This window comes from Sylvia atricapilla, chromosome 2, assembly GCF_009819655.1.
Source record: "Sylvia atricapilla isolate bSylAtr1 chromosome 2, bSylAtr1.pri, whole genome shotgun sequence".
Taxonomy (NCBI): domain Eukaryota; kingdom Metazoa; phylum Chordata; class Aves; order Passeriformes; family Sylviidae; genus Sylvia; species Sylvia atricapilla.
In genome coordinates this window covers 39,773,625-39,786,803 of record NC_089141.1, presented here as the reverse complement: position 1 = coordinate 39,786,803, position 13,179 = coordinate 39,773,625, and the positions used below count along the sequence as shown (strand labels likewise).

The 13,179-nt window shown below is 40.2% G+C and overlaps 1 protein-coding gene across 5 annotated transcripts in view; it reads left to right on the top strand.

Annotated features, from left to right (window-relative positions):
• Positions 1–13,179, top strand: part of PDGFD (platelet derived growth factor D) — a 141,157-nt gene that overhangs the window by 81,468 nt on the left and 46,510 nt on the right. For 2 of the 5 annotated variants that reach the window (XM_066312979.1, XM_066312982.1), the window contains exons 2-4: positions 646–850; positions 4,839–5,019; positions 5,691–5,732. In XM_066312979.1, the coding sequence (XP_066169076.1) occupies positions 646–850; positions 4,839–5,019; positions 5,691–5,732 (428 nt within the window). The remainder of the gene's footprint in view (positions 1–645; positions 851–4,838; positions 5,020–5,690; positions 5,733–13,179) is intronic. The other 3 variants (XM_066312980.1, XM_066312983.1, XM_066312981.1) reach the window with 3 other exon arrangements.

Here is a 13,179-nt window from a genome sequence, read left to right as displayed (position 1 = left end):
TGAAGTTACTGAGTAAGATGGTTGATGGGACAGGATCTGGCCTCAGTTACATCAGTGTAACCATGGAGTAGCTGTTTGAGTAAATGGACCATAGGCAGAAAATGGTTCACACCATATGAATAAAATCAAAACATGACCTTACAAATTTTTCTGGGAGGAAATATTTAAAGAAATTTAAATTCATCCATACTTACTTTTCTGCAGCCCTTCATTGCAACTTTTGTTTAGAGGGCATTGCTCCGCAGAGCACAAAATTTGGGAAGCAGGACTGTTTACCTTTTTTATTTTAGTCTGTCTTACTTCATTGTTCTTAAGCTTGTAGCTTTTATTAAAGTTTAATTCTGTTTTAAAACCAATATGGTGAGAATGAAATTATGTAATCAATATAAATGTAAAAATAATGATACATTCTTGTAAAATAAAGAGTCTGTATACTTGAGTTCTGTTGTTCTTGCTGTTTAATAGGGGCTTGAATTAAGAAAAAATACACTGTATTTCCTGTTTAATAATACTGCTCCTAGACCCAACTTTATTTTATAGACTTGAAATGCAAGTAATTGTGCTGTGTTATATAAACTGTTGTGTTTTTTGCCTTCCTGTAACTGGAGCAACATACTAATTTCTACAAGTTGTGACTACTAACAGAGAGCAATCACCTCACAGACTTGTACCGAAAAGAAGAGAGCATCAGCGTGGCAGGGAACGGCTGCATCCACAGTCCTCGCTTCCCCAGCAGCTACCCCAGGAACCTCCTGCTGACGTGGCGGCTCCACTCCCCTGAGAGCACCAGGATCCAGCTGGCTTTTGATAATCAGTTCGGGCTGGAGGAACCCGAAAATGAAATCTGCAGGTGAGTGACAAGTGGAAGGTCGCAACTTTGAGCTCACTGGTGTGAGGCTGCAAAGCAAAGCAAAACCAGGGTATCTCTGGCTGGGTCTGGGATGTCCTTGCAAGGAGGACAGACCTTTAAGGGGCCTTCCCAGCTGAAATTGATCTTTGAGTTCATAAATAAACTGAGCTGTCCTGGACCTGAGGCAGTTTTGTCAGGTTTTAGTCCTTCTTTAACGTTTTAAGCACAAAGTACTTGTATGCTGAAACCCAGCTATCTAACAACATAGCTGCTACCTTAATAGGATTTTGTCCTCTATCATCTCTGCTGCATTTCAGCCAGGCAAGAAAACTGGTTTTCAGTAGGTGGAGAGCTCTAGGAGGTTTGAGTGAGTAGGTAAACATTTATGTTGGGGTGTGAGGGACAGATAAACATACATTGAAAAATATAATTATGTTCAAATTACTTCCTTATCTTTATTTTTACTCTTCACTGGTACAATTCCTTTGAAAATTTCTAAGTATAGGTCCACAAACACCAGTGTGTTGATACATGCTGATGTATCTATAAATCTATTAAAGCCTACCCTACTATATCCCAGTTGCTTTGGTTCCCCTTTTAAGCAAAAGTGACCTTCAGCTCATATGATCTGGCTTATTAACCTAGGTGGATAAACTGTTTTGCATTAGTAGAGTAGAGAGGTGAATCTTGGCAACATTCACTACAGCAGTAAAAATCCATTTATATTTCTTTTATTCAGTTCTCTTTTCTGTGGGAGAAAACAGGCTGAGGATTCCCATGCCCTCCAAAAGGCAGATTGCTGTGATGCTACTTACTTAAAATGCTCAAGTCTCAGCCTCCAAGTCTGCCTGATCATGTTGTTACTTACACCTTATCTATGCAGAGAACTTGGTTGTTAGTGTTTCTGCACACCCAGCCTCTTCTTATCTTATCTTTGTCAATTAATTTGTGTTTGTGGGGTTTGGCATCTCTGCAGGCATTTTACAGGGTGGATATTTTTTTCCTTATTTTTCTTCGTTAAATTTTCTGCATTACTGATAGAGGGAACTGTTCCTGCAGGTTTGTTTTCCATGTAGTAATAAAAGAATGCAGTCTAAAACTGGCTCTCCTTCCCTGCTCCTTGGCAGGTCTGCTGTGGTGGTGTTGGTCCAAGATCAGCAGCAGAGTCAGTAACAACAGTAACCTCCCAGTACCCCAAATGCTTTCCCAGATTCAGAGCCTAATGCACACAGAAGCGGCCTGTTAATATTTACATAGTGGATAAACTGTGGCTGACCTTAAAGCATTGCAGCTTTGAAACAGAGGACTAATTTACTGTGGAAAAAAGATGAAGTATTCTCTGTCAAAAGCCATTAAAGGTGGTGGCACAGTGAGGGAAAGTCAAGCTGTTACTGGCATTGTGTGCTTGGAGAGCATCTTGGAAGACAGTCTGCCTGCTTTTTCCAGAGCAGCTAATATAGAACTCAGAGAAAAGCAAAGATCTTCCATCATCCATAGTGTCTAAAAAAGCTGGAGAAATATCACATCCTTTTCTGCAGTAAAGCTTTCCCTAGAGTTTCTGGAAGACCTTTATTTGAGTAGTATTACTTCCAGAGTGAGGGATTTTTTGGTCAGACAGCTTGTGATGGTCTTAAGTCTGTTAAGTACTGTGTGCTGTTGGATTTTTGCTAATGCTCAATATATTTTTCAAAACTAGATCCTTTCTGCAGCTTCAGTCCCTGACAATCCCTGCAGTGCTGCTTTAGAGAGACAGCCAGGACTGTTTTAATTGAAATGAATGCCAAGAGCTGAGAGTATGCTGGAAGGTTGGGCATACTGGACAAGTAATTCAGGACCTCTGCACCTTACCTTGCTTTTGTATTTGCTTTTGACCTTAATCTTTTTTTCTCCAGAAACTTCCTAGTGTTTTCTTTCAATTTTTCATTAATGCTAATTAGTGTAATTTGCATACTATTAAGACTGAACTGATTGAAATTCATTCAGGCTGAGGAATGAAAAGGTATATTTTAACAGAGCTATATTTCTTCAGAGCTTCTGAAGAAGGAGAGGAAATATTCAAGGTCTCACAGAATGTTTGAGAAGTACAGTTAGCATTTCCACAGGCACCTGATAAGAGATGATTCTGAAAAGCAATTAAATTACCCAGCCTCTGAGGCTCCTTGGATGCACAGAAGCAACTGAGAATACACCTACTTCCATGATCATTGCAGCAAAGCATCTTCTGTTGAAAGCAGATACAATCCTTGAAAGTCCATGGATTTTCCCTGGTTTTGTTACTTAGTCTGGCTTCTGGCTTCCAAAAGTGGGGAGGCCAGTCAGGACAGCTTTCACTTTCACCAAAGCTTACAAGGTTATGTCCTGCTGAACGGCACAACCCCTTGTGATGCAGTAGGCATTCACAGTTCTGTGCTGCCTGGGGTGGATGCCTGGGAGCTCTGCTGGGTACCACATCCATCACCATCAGGGAGTGGGAGCTGGGGATGGTGGAGAGAGGTTGACGGAAGTTCACCTCTGCCTGGAACTAAATTTTGGTGTGTTACAAAAAAAAGAATATTTCAGCAGAGTTTGGGCAGATTTAAGTGGACATGGTGGATCTGTTATTTTCTATTCTGTGCAATTTAGGGTTGGTGAATATAAAAGCAGCAGAACTGATATTTTCAAACCACATAGTACTTGTGGGTTTTTTTCTTATGAGCTCTCAGCAGAAAAAAAAAAGAGGTCTGTTATTTACAGACCTACTCAGCTCCCACAACTGGGCAGGGAGGAGGGTGCTTGGCTCCCAGACCTGGGGGTGGGGGGCAGTGCAGTGCTAGCAAGAATCACTTAAAAGTTCTGAACTCCCTCTTTGGAAGGAGCAGATTCTTTGATAATAGAAAACATTCCTGGTAAAGGCCTCCAGAGTTTTAAGGCTTAACTGTACTGTGAGGATGGCACTCAAACTGCCCCTCTTGTCATCACCTCTGCCTTGCGGGCAGCCATGTGTGGGGCCTAATTCTGGCGCCAAAGATATTGAGAGAAGTTTTGTCAGAGATTTAGTAAAAGCAGAATTTTATTCTCTGTCCCCTGTATTCTCCAGCTCAGTAACTGGAATCATTTATTTATACTTTTAGGGTCATTTATATCTAAGCAGGCAAATGCGCAGGCTGGAGTCATTAGTGCTGCCTCTGTGTCCCTTCATCCCTGGGATTTAGTGCCTTCTGCTCCTGGCAGAGCCCTCTTTGGGCTCAGGGACCACTGCTGTGGCACGAGTGCCTGTCCAAGATGTGACTTCTTACAGAGCAAGATGTGCTGTTGCATTTTCCCTGGTGACAACATGCACATGAACTCCCCACTGCAGCACACAGAGTGGCACCATGCTTTTCTACTTGAAAGCTAGACATAAATATTTCCAAACCAGCTAAAGGAGCAATGTGCCACCTATAAGGAAGGTCTAAAAAGCACCTTTCAGTAGCATGCACTGCCCTGTGTCCCTCCAGCATCTCTCTTTGCTCCTGACACAGTGGCTGCCCCTCTCTAGCCCTCTGACTGACACAGCAGGCGGGTGCCTGTGGCTGCTGCTGCTGCAGGGAGTTGGGCCACCACCAGAAAGTGCACACAAGGGCTCGCAGCTGCTCAGGTTGGGCAGCCTGCCTTAAATAATATTTTATCAGGTCTCTAAATTATTTACCCACCACATGAAACTCAATGCTTGTGCTTACTGTATACTAAGCACATGCAAGTGCCTCTTATTGCTATTTTAACGTGGTAGCAAATACTGTCATGTTCCAGGAGCACAGAAATCAGTCATTTGAGCACTCAGGCAGTAGCTTGCAGCTTAGTGTACTTTGTGGCACACTAACTTATCCACCCTTTGTAATATTTAGTCTGATGTTTTGGAGTGGAGAACAGGGCAAAGTTGTCTTTGTGTCTCCAGCTGTGCTCCTGTCAATTTGCAAACACCCACTGTAACCAGACTCAGCAAAAATTGATTCTTCATACTCTTTTTCAGGTATGACTTCGTGGAAGTGGAAGATGTATCAGAGACCAGCACAGTTATTCGAGGGCGGTGGTGTGGACACAAGGAAGTACCCCCAAGAATAACATCAAGAACTAATCACATAAAGATAACCTTCAAATCCGATGACTACTTCGTGGCTAAACCTGGATTCAAGATATGTTACTCTCTTGTGGTAAGTCCCCGAGGGGTAATAGGGGTAAAGAGACAGGTTGCAGTGTAAAAGAGCATCAATTCTTCAAGACTGGATGGTTAAGCTAACCGTGGGATCAAAACACTAAATGACTGAAAGTAATTTTATTCCATCAACTGCATTATTGCTGATCAAGGTATTTTTGACATCGTGTCATTAAATATAAAATAAAGTCAAGTTCAGTTCAAGATTTACTCTAATAACATGTTTCAGAAGCACTAACATTTTTTACACTAAAGCTGCACTGCCACTGCCCTGAGAGATGCTGCAGAAATAGTAAAAAAATGGCTGCTTTGTGAACCCCTTTTTCCTGTTCATTTGAGGTCAAATAAAAATACCTTGAGGGGTTGTGGCTGTGATTCTCAGATGTAGGAGTATTTTCTTCTGTCTGCAATAAAAGCCTGCATGCAAGACAGCGTACTAAGGCTCAGACTATATTTTTAATCAGATATCAGCATACCTCTATATATGCAAAAGCATTAGTAGTGTATCATGTACTGCTTCAATGAGATTAAAACCTCCTTTTTTTTTTTTCCTTTTTATTTTGGTTTTGTTTTTAGGGAGCAGGAATGCTCAGTACTCTTAAGTAATTTTGATACAAATATGTATTCCTTTGTATTGCCCTGATTAATATTATAATGCTTTTGGTGCAGTGTAGCTCGAAAGAGGCAGATTTTGCAAACACTCAGGAAATGGTAAGCAATAATTTATTATACTGTCATCATTATATTTTCCTATCCATCACACTTCTTATTCTCTTTTTATTCAATCCACTGTCCTTTAACAAGAATAAGAAAGCCTGAAATAGCAATAATGCTGTAACAGGAAAGATTCATTGTTTGAGTGATTTCACTTCCACCTCTTGGCTTTGCATGCATGTATCCCTGTGTATGCTAAAAAGAGTCCACAAACAGCACGTTGTCAAGGCAGAGCAAAGCTATAAAGATTTTGCTCCCTTGCATTTAAATTGTTAGGCTTATAGTGGAGTAAGGCATTAAATTGTAAGTACATCCTGAACTCTAATTTGAAGATAAACTACTAAAACTCAAATTCAGGCATAACAGTTAATGAAAGACTACTGGGCATAAAAATGAGAGTGAAGCAGCCGCCTTTCTTTATACTATTTGTATTTCAGCACATCCACAGAAACTCCTGCATTTAGCAAGTTTTATTCCAGAGAATATACAGATAGTATTAGGCTTTCCAAAAATGAATGTTATCACTCATAAGACACAGGACATTCTGTACTAGAAAGCTCCAAAAAGGCTACTGTGTTTATGTCATTTCAAAACTATGAGTAAACAGGGAATTTGCAGTCTAGCAAATCTATTTACAAGAATAATCACTAAGTGCACCCTTTAAATGAAATACTACTTTATTTCAGAGAGGAGCCCTGTACAGGTAATTTGTATTATTTGGGAGTTGAGGGGTGATTTGTACTTAGCTGGTCTTCAGATTCCAGCCTGTCCAGCCTGCAACTGCAGGGTTGATACTGAGCAGTCAGCTGTTATTCCATAGTCCCCACAGTCACCTAGAGCGCAGTTCATGGATATACTGAGCACTGCTGACCCCTGAAGGTTGGACTGGCTGTGTGTTTCTAGTCAGTAAACCAGGGTAAGCATTAATGAAGCATGCAAAAACATATAGTATTTTGTATGAGATGGAATTAAGGACCTCTACATTGCCTTTTTCCCTTCCCTTCATAACCCTCTCCATCAAAGGGCCACTTCCGGGGACCTTTCTTGGAACATGGTGCACAAGATATGTTCAAATCTCTTAATTCCCTTGCTTTTTGCTGTTTGGAGTTTGAATCTGCATGGTAGTTGTTTATTTGTATACCAGATTCTGATAATTTTCCGGGAAAATAAAGCAAGTGATTTTGAATTTATTGATCAGCTCCATCTTCTGTGCATCATGCCAGAATGACTGGACGAATTCCTCACAATTACTTATGCAGCCAAGCAGCCTTGCAGCCTGACTCTTTGGCCTCTCATTTATAAATCTTCAGGGAAGTCAGTGAAGTTCACTACATTTGATGAAGATCAAGTTTTACATAGATCAGCACTCTACATGCGGCACAAATAAGGCACAGAGCTTAGCAGAAACATCCTTCGCTATCTCTGTATGCTTGTGTTTTTCTATTAACTTCACATTTCAGTACCATTTGGAGAAACAAAAGAGGATAATTTTTCTAGAGAATACATAGATTAGACTTGTATCACTTGTATCACATCTGCCCTTATGAAACAAGGTACAGAAAGTAAACATCCCATGTAGGACGAAAGGGCTCCATGGGATTAGAACTCAGAGTGATTCTGGGAAATTGGACCAAAAAGATAGAAGGATGGTCTTTAACAGTATAACATTGAAAATATTGACACGTGTGAATATTTAACTATCTCAATATAAGGGACAAGGGAGAAAAATCTTTGAAATAAAGTCTGACTATCTAATTACAGCATTTAGCAACTTTTGCTTGCCAAGGCTGCCTCCCTCCACCTTCTTCCTACTCCTCTTTCCTCATCCTGTGTCTTGGCACCTCTGCTCTCCCCTCTGTGGATCTGAGGGTCTTGGAAGGCTGGAGGGGGAGCAGTGATGGTGGTCTTGAAGGCATGGGACAGGTCCAGCCTGCTGCTGCCTGCTGCCTTTCCCAGATCTGCTCTTCCCTCACCAAGTTATAGCACTCCCTGGAGTGGGAGCTCCAGGGTGGACCTGATTCCAGGAGTTAGTGAGTTGAGTGTGTCCCACTTCCCACTGCTGACCTCAAGTTGCCTAAGAGTCAGAAGTGTCCTAACCTCTCTGGAAGAAGTCCGTCCTCCTCTGTGCTGGAGGAGGTGGGTGTGCACAGCTGGAGGCTGACCTCTACACTCGACAATTCCCATTTGAATCCCCCAGTTATAGCTGTGTAATTTGTTGGCTTAGTCTGGGTATCCACACAGAGATTTGTTTCCCTTGAGCCTCTTCAAAAATTGCCTTTTTCTTTAAGCCTCACAGGTCTTGAGCAAAAATGGTCTGGAGCAAGACCTAGACAGCTGTTAGGTGTGAGCCTCATTTGATTGCAAATTTGTTTGAAATTCCTCCCTACCATTATCACTTAAATCCATTATTTATAATGGCATATAATATATAATGGCATATATTGGCATGTATTTAAAATTATGATACATTATTAAATTGTATTGTAGAAAGCACTGAGAATTCTAGGATGAGGGGATTGGTTTATTTGTTATTTTGGTTTGATTGGTTGGTTGAGTGGTTTGGTGGGGGTTTTTTTTTGGTTGGTGGTGGGGATTTGTTTGTTTGTTTGTTTCTGGTTTTTGGTTTGATTTGGTTTTTTTGTTTTTTGTGGGTTTTTTGTCACATTATTTTTTACCCTAACGACATAATAATTCTCAACAAACAGTGTAGAAATCCATGAAGCAGAGGAAGATAAATATATATAATCTCCTTTTCCTTTCTGAAGTTCTTTCATTGTTTCTTGCTGAAGTTTTTTCTTTCCTGGAAAGGAGTGTTAACAAGATTGAATCTCATGTTTTATAACTTCATTTACATGCACACTTAGTGAAATAGTCTAGGAACTCATTTGGGAACATATTTCACCAATAAAGGTGAATGTTTGGAATTAAAATTCCCAACTCTGCATCTAATTTCATTTTAATGAGACAACTAGAAAATGTTGGATTCTGTTTGCTAATTACAAACATTATTTTAAGTTTATTGGATAAAATAAAAAGCATGTATTTGTTATACATTTATAACAATAAATTCCTATTGCCTTACTAATTGTTTGGTTAATCCTAAATGAAATACATACTTTGGAACTTCAACTAAATTCATTATTGAAAACAAGGGCTACCAAAAACTAGAAACATATACATATGTACTTGTGTAAACATGCATATATATAAAGATGTAAGGTTACATATATGTCTTTTTACAAACCTACACATATACATGAGGGCATGTGTTATTAAACAGAACATAAGAGCATTTGTCCCAAGATAAGCTTATGCATCAAAATATGTATCCATGTGTTAAATCCTAAGTAATTTTGGCTTTAAAATGTTTAAAAAGGAAGTTTTATGGAGGAGGGAGCCATAAAGAAATTAATGGAATGGAAGAGGGAGGAACTTTGAGTTTGGATCCATATTTGGAATTTTACAGAGAGTAGCTTTCTGCTAAACACCCTGTATATAGGTCACCACTCCTGTGGTGAAAGAGAGAGCATTAGTCACAAACAGGGTAAGACACCACAATAAAATTCAACTACTTTCCCATGCAGAGAATATTGACCAGTAAAATTTGCTCAAATTCTAGCCTTAAACTGTTTAATATTTGCCTGTTAAGCTCAGAAGAAAACAAACAAAATTGGAAGAGCAATCAGAAAATGAAAATGGGAAAAATAAGAACCTGATCCTGATACTTGCACTCACTGCTATCACTCTGAATTAAACAACTGGTTCCCTTTATTTTACTACACTTTTCTGCACAAGTAGTGCAACAGTAGGCTTAAGGGTTTTTTTAAACAAGTCAATAAATAAATGCCCTTAAGAGTTAACACGATCACAAAAAGATTCACCAGTGGAAATACAGATTCATAAAGATCATAAGGAATGATTAATTTTAAGTTGCAGCCAGTCTGGAAACTGCATGAGTCTTCTGCTGTACTTCTGGTTTAGCTTGTCACTTCTTTCACAGAATAGATAGCTAATTCATTTCTGTATCCAGGACAAAATACTCTGCCTGAAACTCCATGTAATATATCTCATGTGACTACAGGAGTGATAATGGTGCCTCTATACCTTCCCTGCTATTAGATAATCCACTGAAGGCATCCCAGTAATTGCTGAGAGTACAAAAGGAGAGGAATGGGGTAGAGTGGCATGTCTTGGCTAATAAAGTGTTTGAAAATGAAGTAGAGTTCATATTGAAGAAAGAAGTTAATCATGACCTTTTATCAGTTCTTCTGCTACTTTCTCTGATTTCAGTTTTGATTGGCTGCTGATGCTGGATAGCAAAGACTTTTTGTAATACAACCCATGAGCAAAACATGAAAAAAGGTATATGATGAAACTTCTATTTTCTTAAGTTCTGACAGAAAACTATTTTCTGTGTTTTGCTCAAGGCATACTCCTCATAAAATTATCTGCCAGAGGCTCATCTTTCAGGAGAGAAGTAATTAAGTCCTAGGTTTTAATTAGATAAGACTTGCTTAAAATCTTTAACATTACTTCTCCAACTTCACATAAGCAGGGAATTTAGGAGATTATCTGTGCACAATTTTTTTTTTTTTTTTTAACTTTGGAAGATGTTAAAATTTTTAAACAGCAACATAAGATGACAGCGCATTAAAAAGAGATATTACTTCTCAGTGCATATTGAGACATGGAGTATCTCAGAGTAATTTTATATGAGGAGGAGAAATGCTTTCCATTTAATAAGGGTTCCTGAAAACCCAGCTGTCCTCAACCTGCTGCTTAATTCACATGACCTAACCTGTCCCTCAGCCAGGTTTGATGGAGAAAGGAAGGTCTCATGGTAGAAAAGCAAAGCAGTGTGGTAGGCAGGCACATTCTGGTTCTCCCCACACTCAGAGCAGAACAAAAGATAGTGAAGGATACAAAAAAAAGAGCAAAAGCAGGAGTCAGATAGCTTGGCAATAAGGAAAGGGTATTCTTGAATTCTGAAGGCACATCTGGATGGTCAGTTTCACAGGCAGCATTCGCTGCTCCAGGGACAGCCAAAGTTTCTAATTGAGAGATTCATTCTGATATTTGCATCGAACCAAGAGCTTTTTCTGCCTTTGGCATCCTGTCACACTTTCCAAAACCCTAAACCTTAACTGACTAAATCCTAAGTCTTGTCCACCCAATCTCTTTTCCTCCAGGGTGGGGAAAACTTGCAGGTTTTCAAGTCTGAAATGCACCAGCTGAAATGCAGCATGTGAGTCACAGGGAGCCTAGGGCTGCAGCCAGAGCAGCCAAACCTGACATGACCCAGCGCCTCACAGTCACTTGTCGCAGACTGCATTGTCCCCCAGTGTTCCCTAGGCTGTGACCCTGCCATAGTCCTTCTCTTGGCAGGTCTTCTGAAGGTCTGAAGCCCCTTCCATGTTTACTCTTGTCTCAGACACTAAGATTGGTCCTAGTCCTTCTGCTATGCAGCTCTCTAAATTTTAAACTACATTGGCAGTGTCTCTGTTTTATGTCTTAATTTTTAAAGCCATTCAAAATATCAGAGATTTCAGAGAGAAGAGGAATCACCTACCAGCTTGGCATTAGAGGATGCTACAAGTACTACAGGAAGGACTGATACAGGATCATCCAGGAATGGCAATGAAACAGTGGCAGCAGCAAAGACAAAGGAGGACAGTTAAATATAGTTCAAGTTCAGAAATAAGTTATTTGTGGATGAGGCAAACACACATAGTAGAAGAGTCGAGTCCAGAGAGAGAGAGAAGGCAGCAGAAACAGCAAAATGCCATGGTGGGAGAGGTAGGTGAAGCCCCGGAGAGGCGAATATACCTGAAAATGAAAAGAAAAATTACAAAAGTGAAGGACAGAGAGGCTGTGACTAACAGTATCAAACTTGGTGAACACACCATGAAGGAAGGAGCCTTCCCTCTTTACTAGGAAGGTGTCCACATGTCCCTTGTTCATTACAGTCACATGAATGCAGTTTCACTTGGACTCAAGAGGGTGAATGGCAGTAAGAAAAGATTTGAACAAGGTAACGAAGGGAAGGAAGGATTTGCATAACCCAGAAGAATCATGGTGGTGTGGCTGGGAAGGCAAAGAGGAAAATGAATGGGAGATTTTAGAGAGGAAGTGGGCTTACAGAAATAAGAATGACTGTGTCTGGGAAAGGAGGGAGGGCAGGTATGGATCAGGTAGAAAGCAGGACAAAAGTAAGATGATTTCACTAGATCAGCCCCTTTTGGAAAAACCTGACTGTGAACTTGAGGACTGGGTTTGAATATATTTCAAAAGTGAAAAGAGTCGACTGGGAACATGAATGAGGAATTAAGTTATGGCCAGGAAAATACAGACCTTCTTGCAAGGAAGGTAGCAGAACCAGAGCAGTGGGACCATATAAACACACAGAAGCTCCTGGAAGCTGTCAGACTTCAACTGATAAAACAATTGTTTTAATCAGAAAGGAAAATAGACCTTTATGCCTGTATTTTCTCAGCTGCAAGCATGTGTGCCTGGCAGTTTTGTTGTTTGAACAGCATGAGGGAGAACTGGCCATTTGCTCTTCTCTGTCCTTGATTTGTTGACAGCTCAGTTAAAGTGTGGCTACTTTGCAGGATGTTGTCATTGATCTGCCTTAACATAGCAGTCGTCTTGTTAATGTCCAATTCCTGCTGAAAATGCTACATCTTAACCCCAGAAATGTGCTATACACTGGACAAGAATTCCCCAAAGTCATGGTGGTGGCCAAGGACGAGGAACTGCAGCACTTAGCACCTTCAAAGGACTGTACAAACACAAGTGTGCTATTTTTTAGTCCAGTATCCTGTCTCAAATAATTGATTCTAACGAGACTTAGAGGCATTGTTAATTTAGGACAGCTTTAGATTTTGAAGGACTGCATTTCGTGCAGTCAGAACTTACCGTTTTAAAGACTTCCTGAGGAAATTAGTGACCCAGAGGAAATTTCCCCTTTTCCAAGATAAGTTAGAGGTACAAAAGATACCAAAAGGACAAGATCGTCATGTGCAGTACGAGAGGGTTACTTACCCATATTCGACAAAACTAAAGAATCTCAAAAGCCTCATTCAGTATGAAGATGATTTCTTGCAAAATATAGGAGAAGCAAATTGGAAAATGCAAATTCCAAGAAGCACACATTCATGTTAGCAATGAGACCATAGCATGAAAGAATATAGCAGATAGGAGCCACGGGAGTGTTGCCATTGTTAGGAAGTGTGTAATACTGGCAGAACAGTGACTTCAGTATTTTAATTGGATGAAGGGAGCCATGGTATCATAGCAACTGGTCATTGTCTTGCCACTGTATTTGACTAAGTGAGGACATGTGTGAAGATTCACAGTAAATCATCTGTCCTGTTAGCTTTCATGCTGTTGTGGTTTAAGCCCAGATGGAAATAATGCACCACACAGCCACTCACTCACCCCC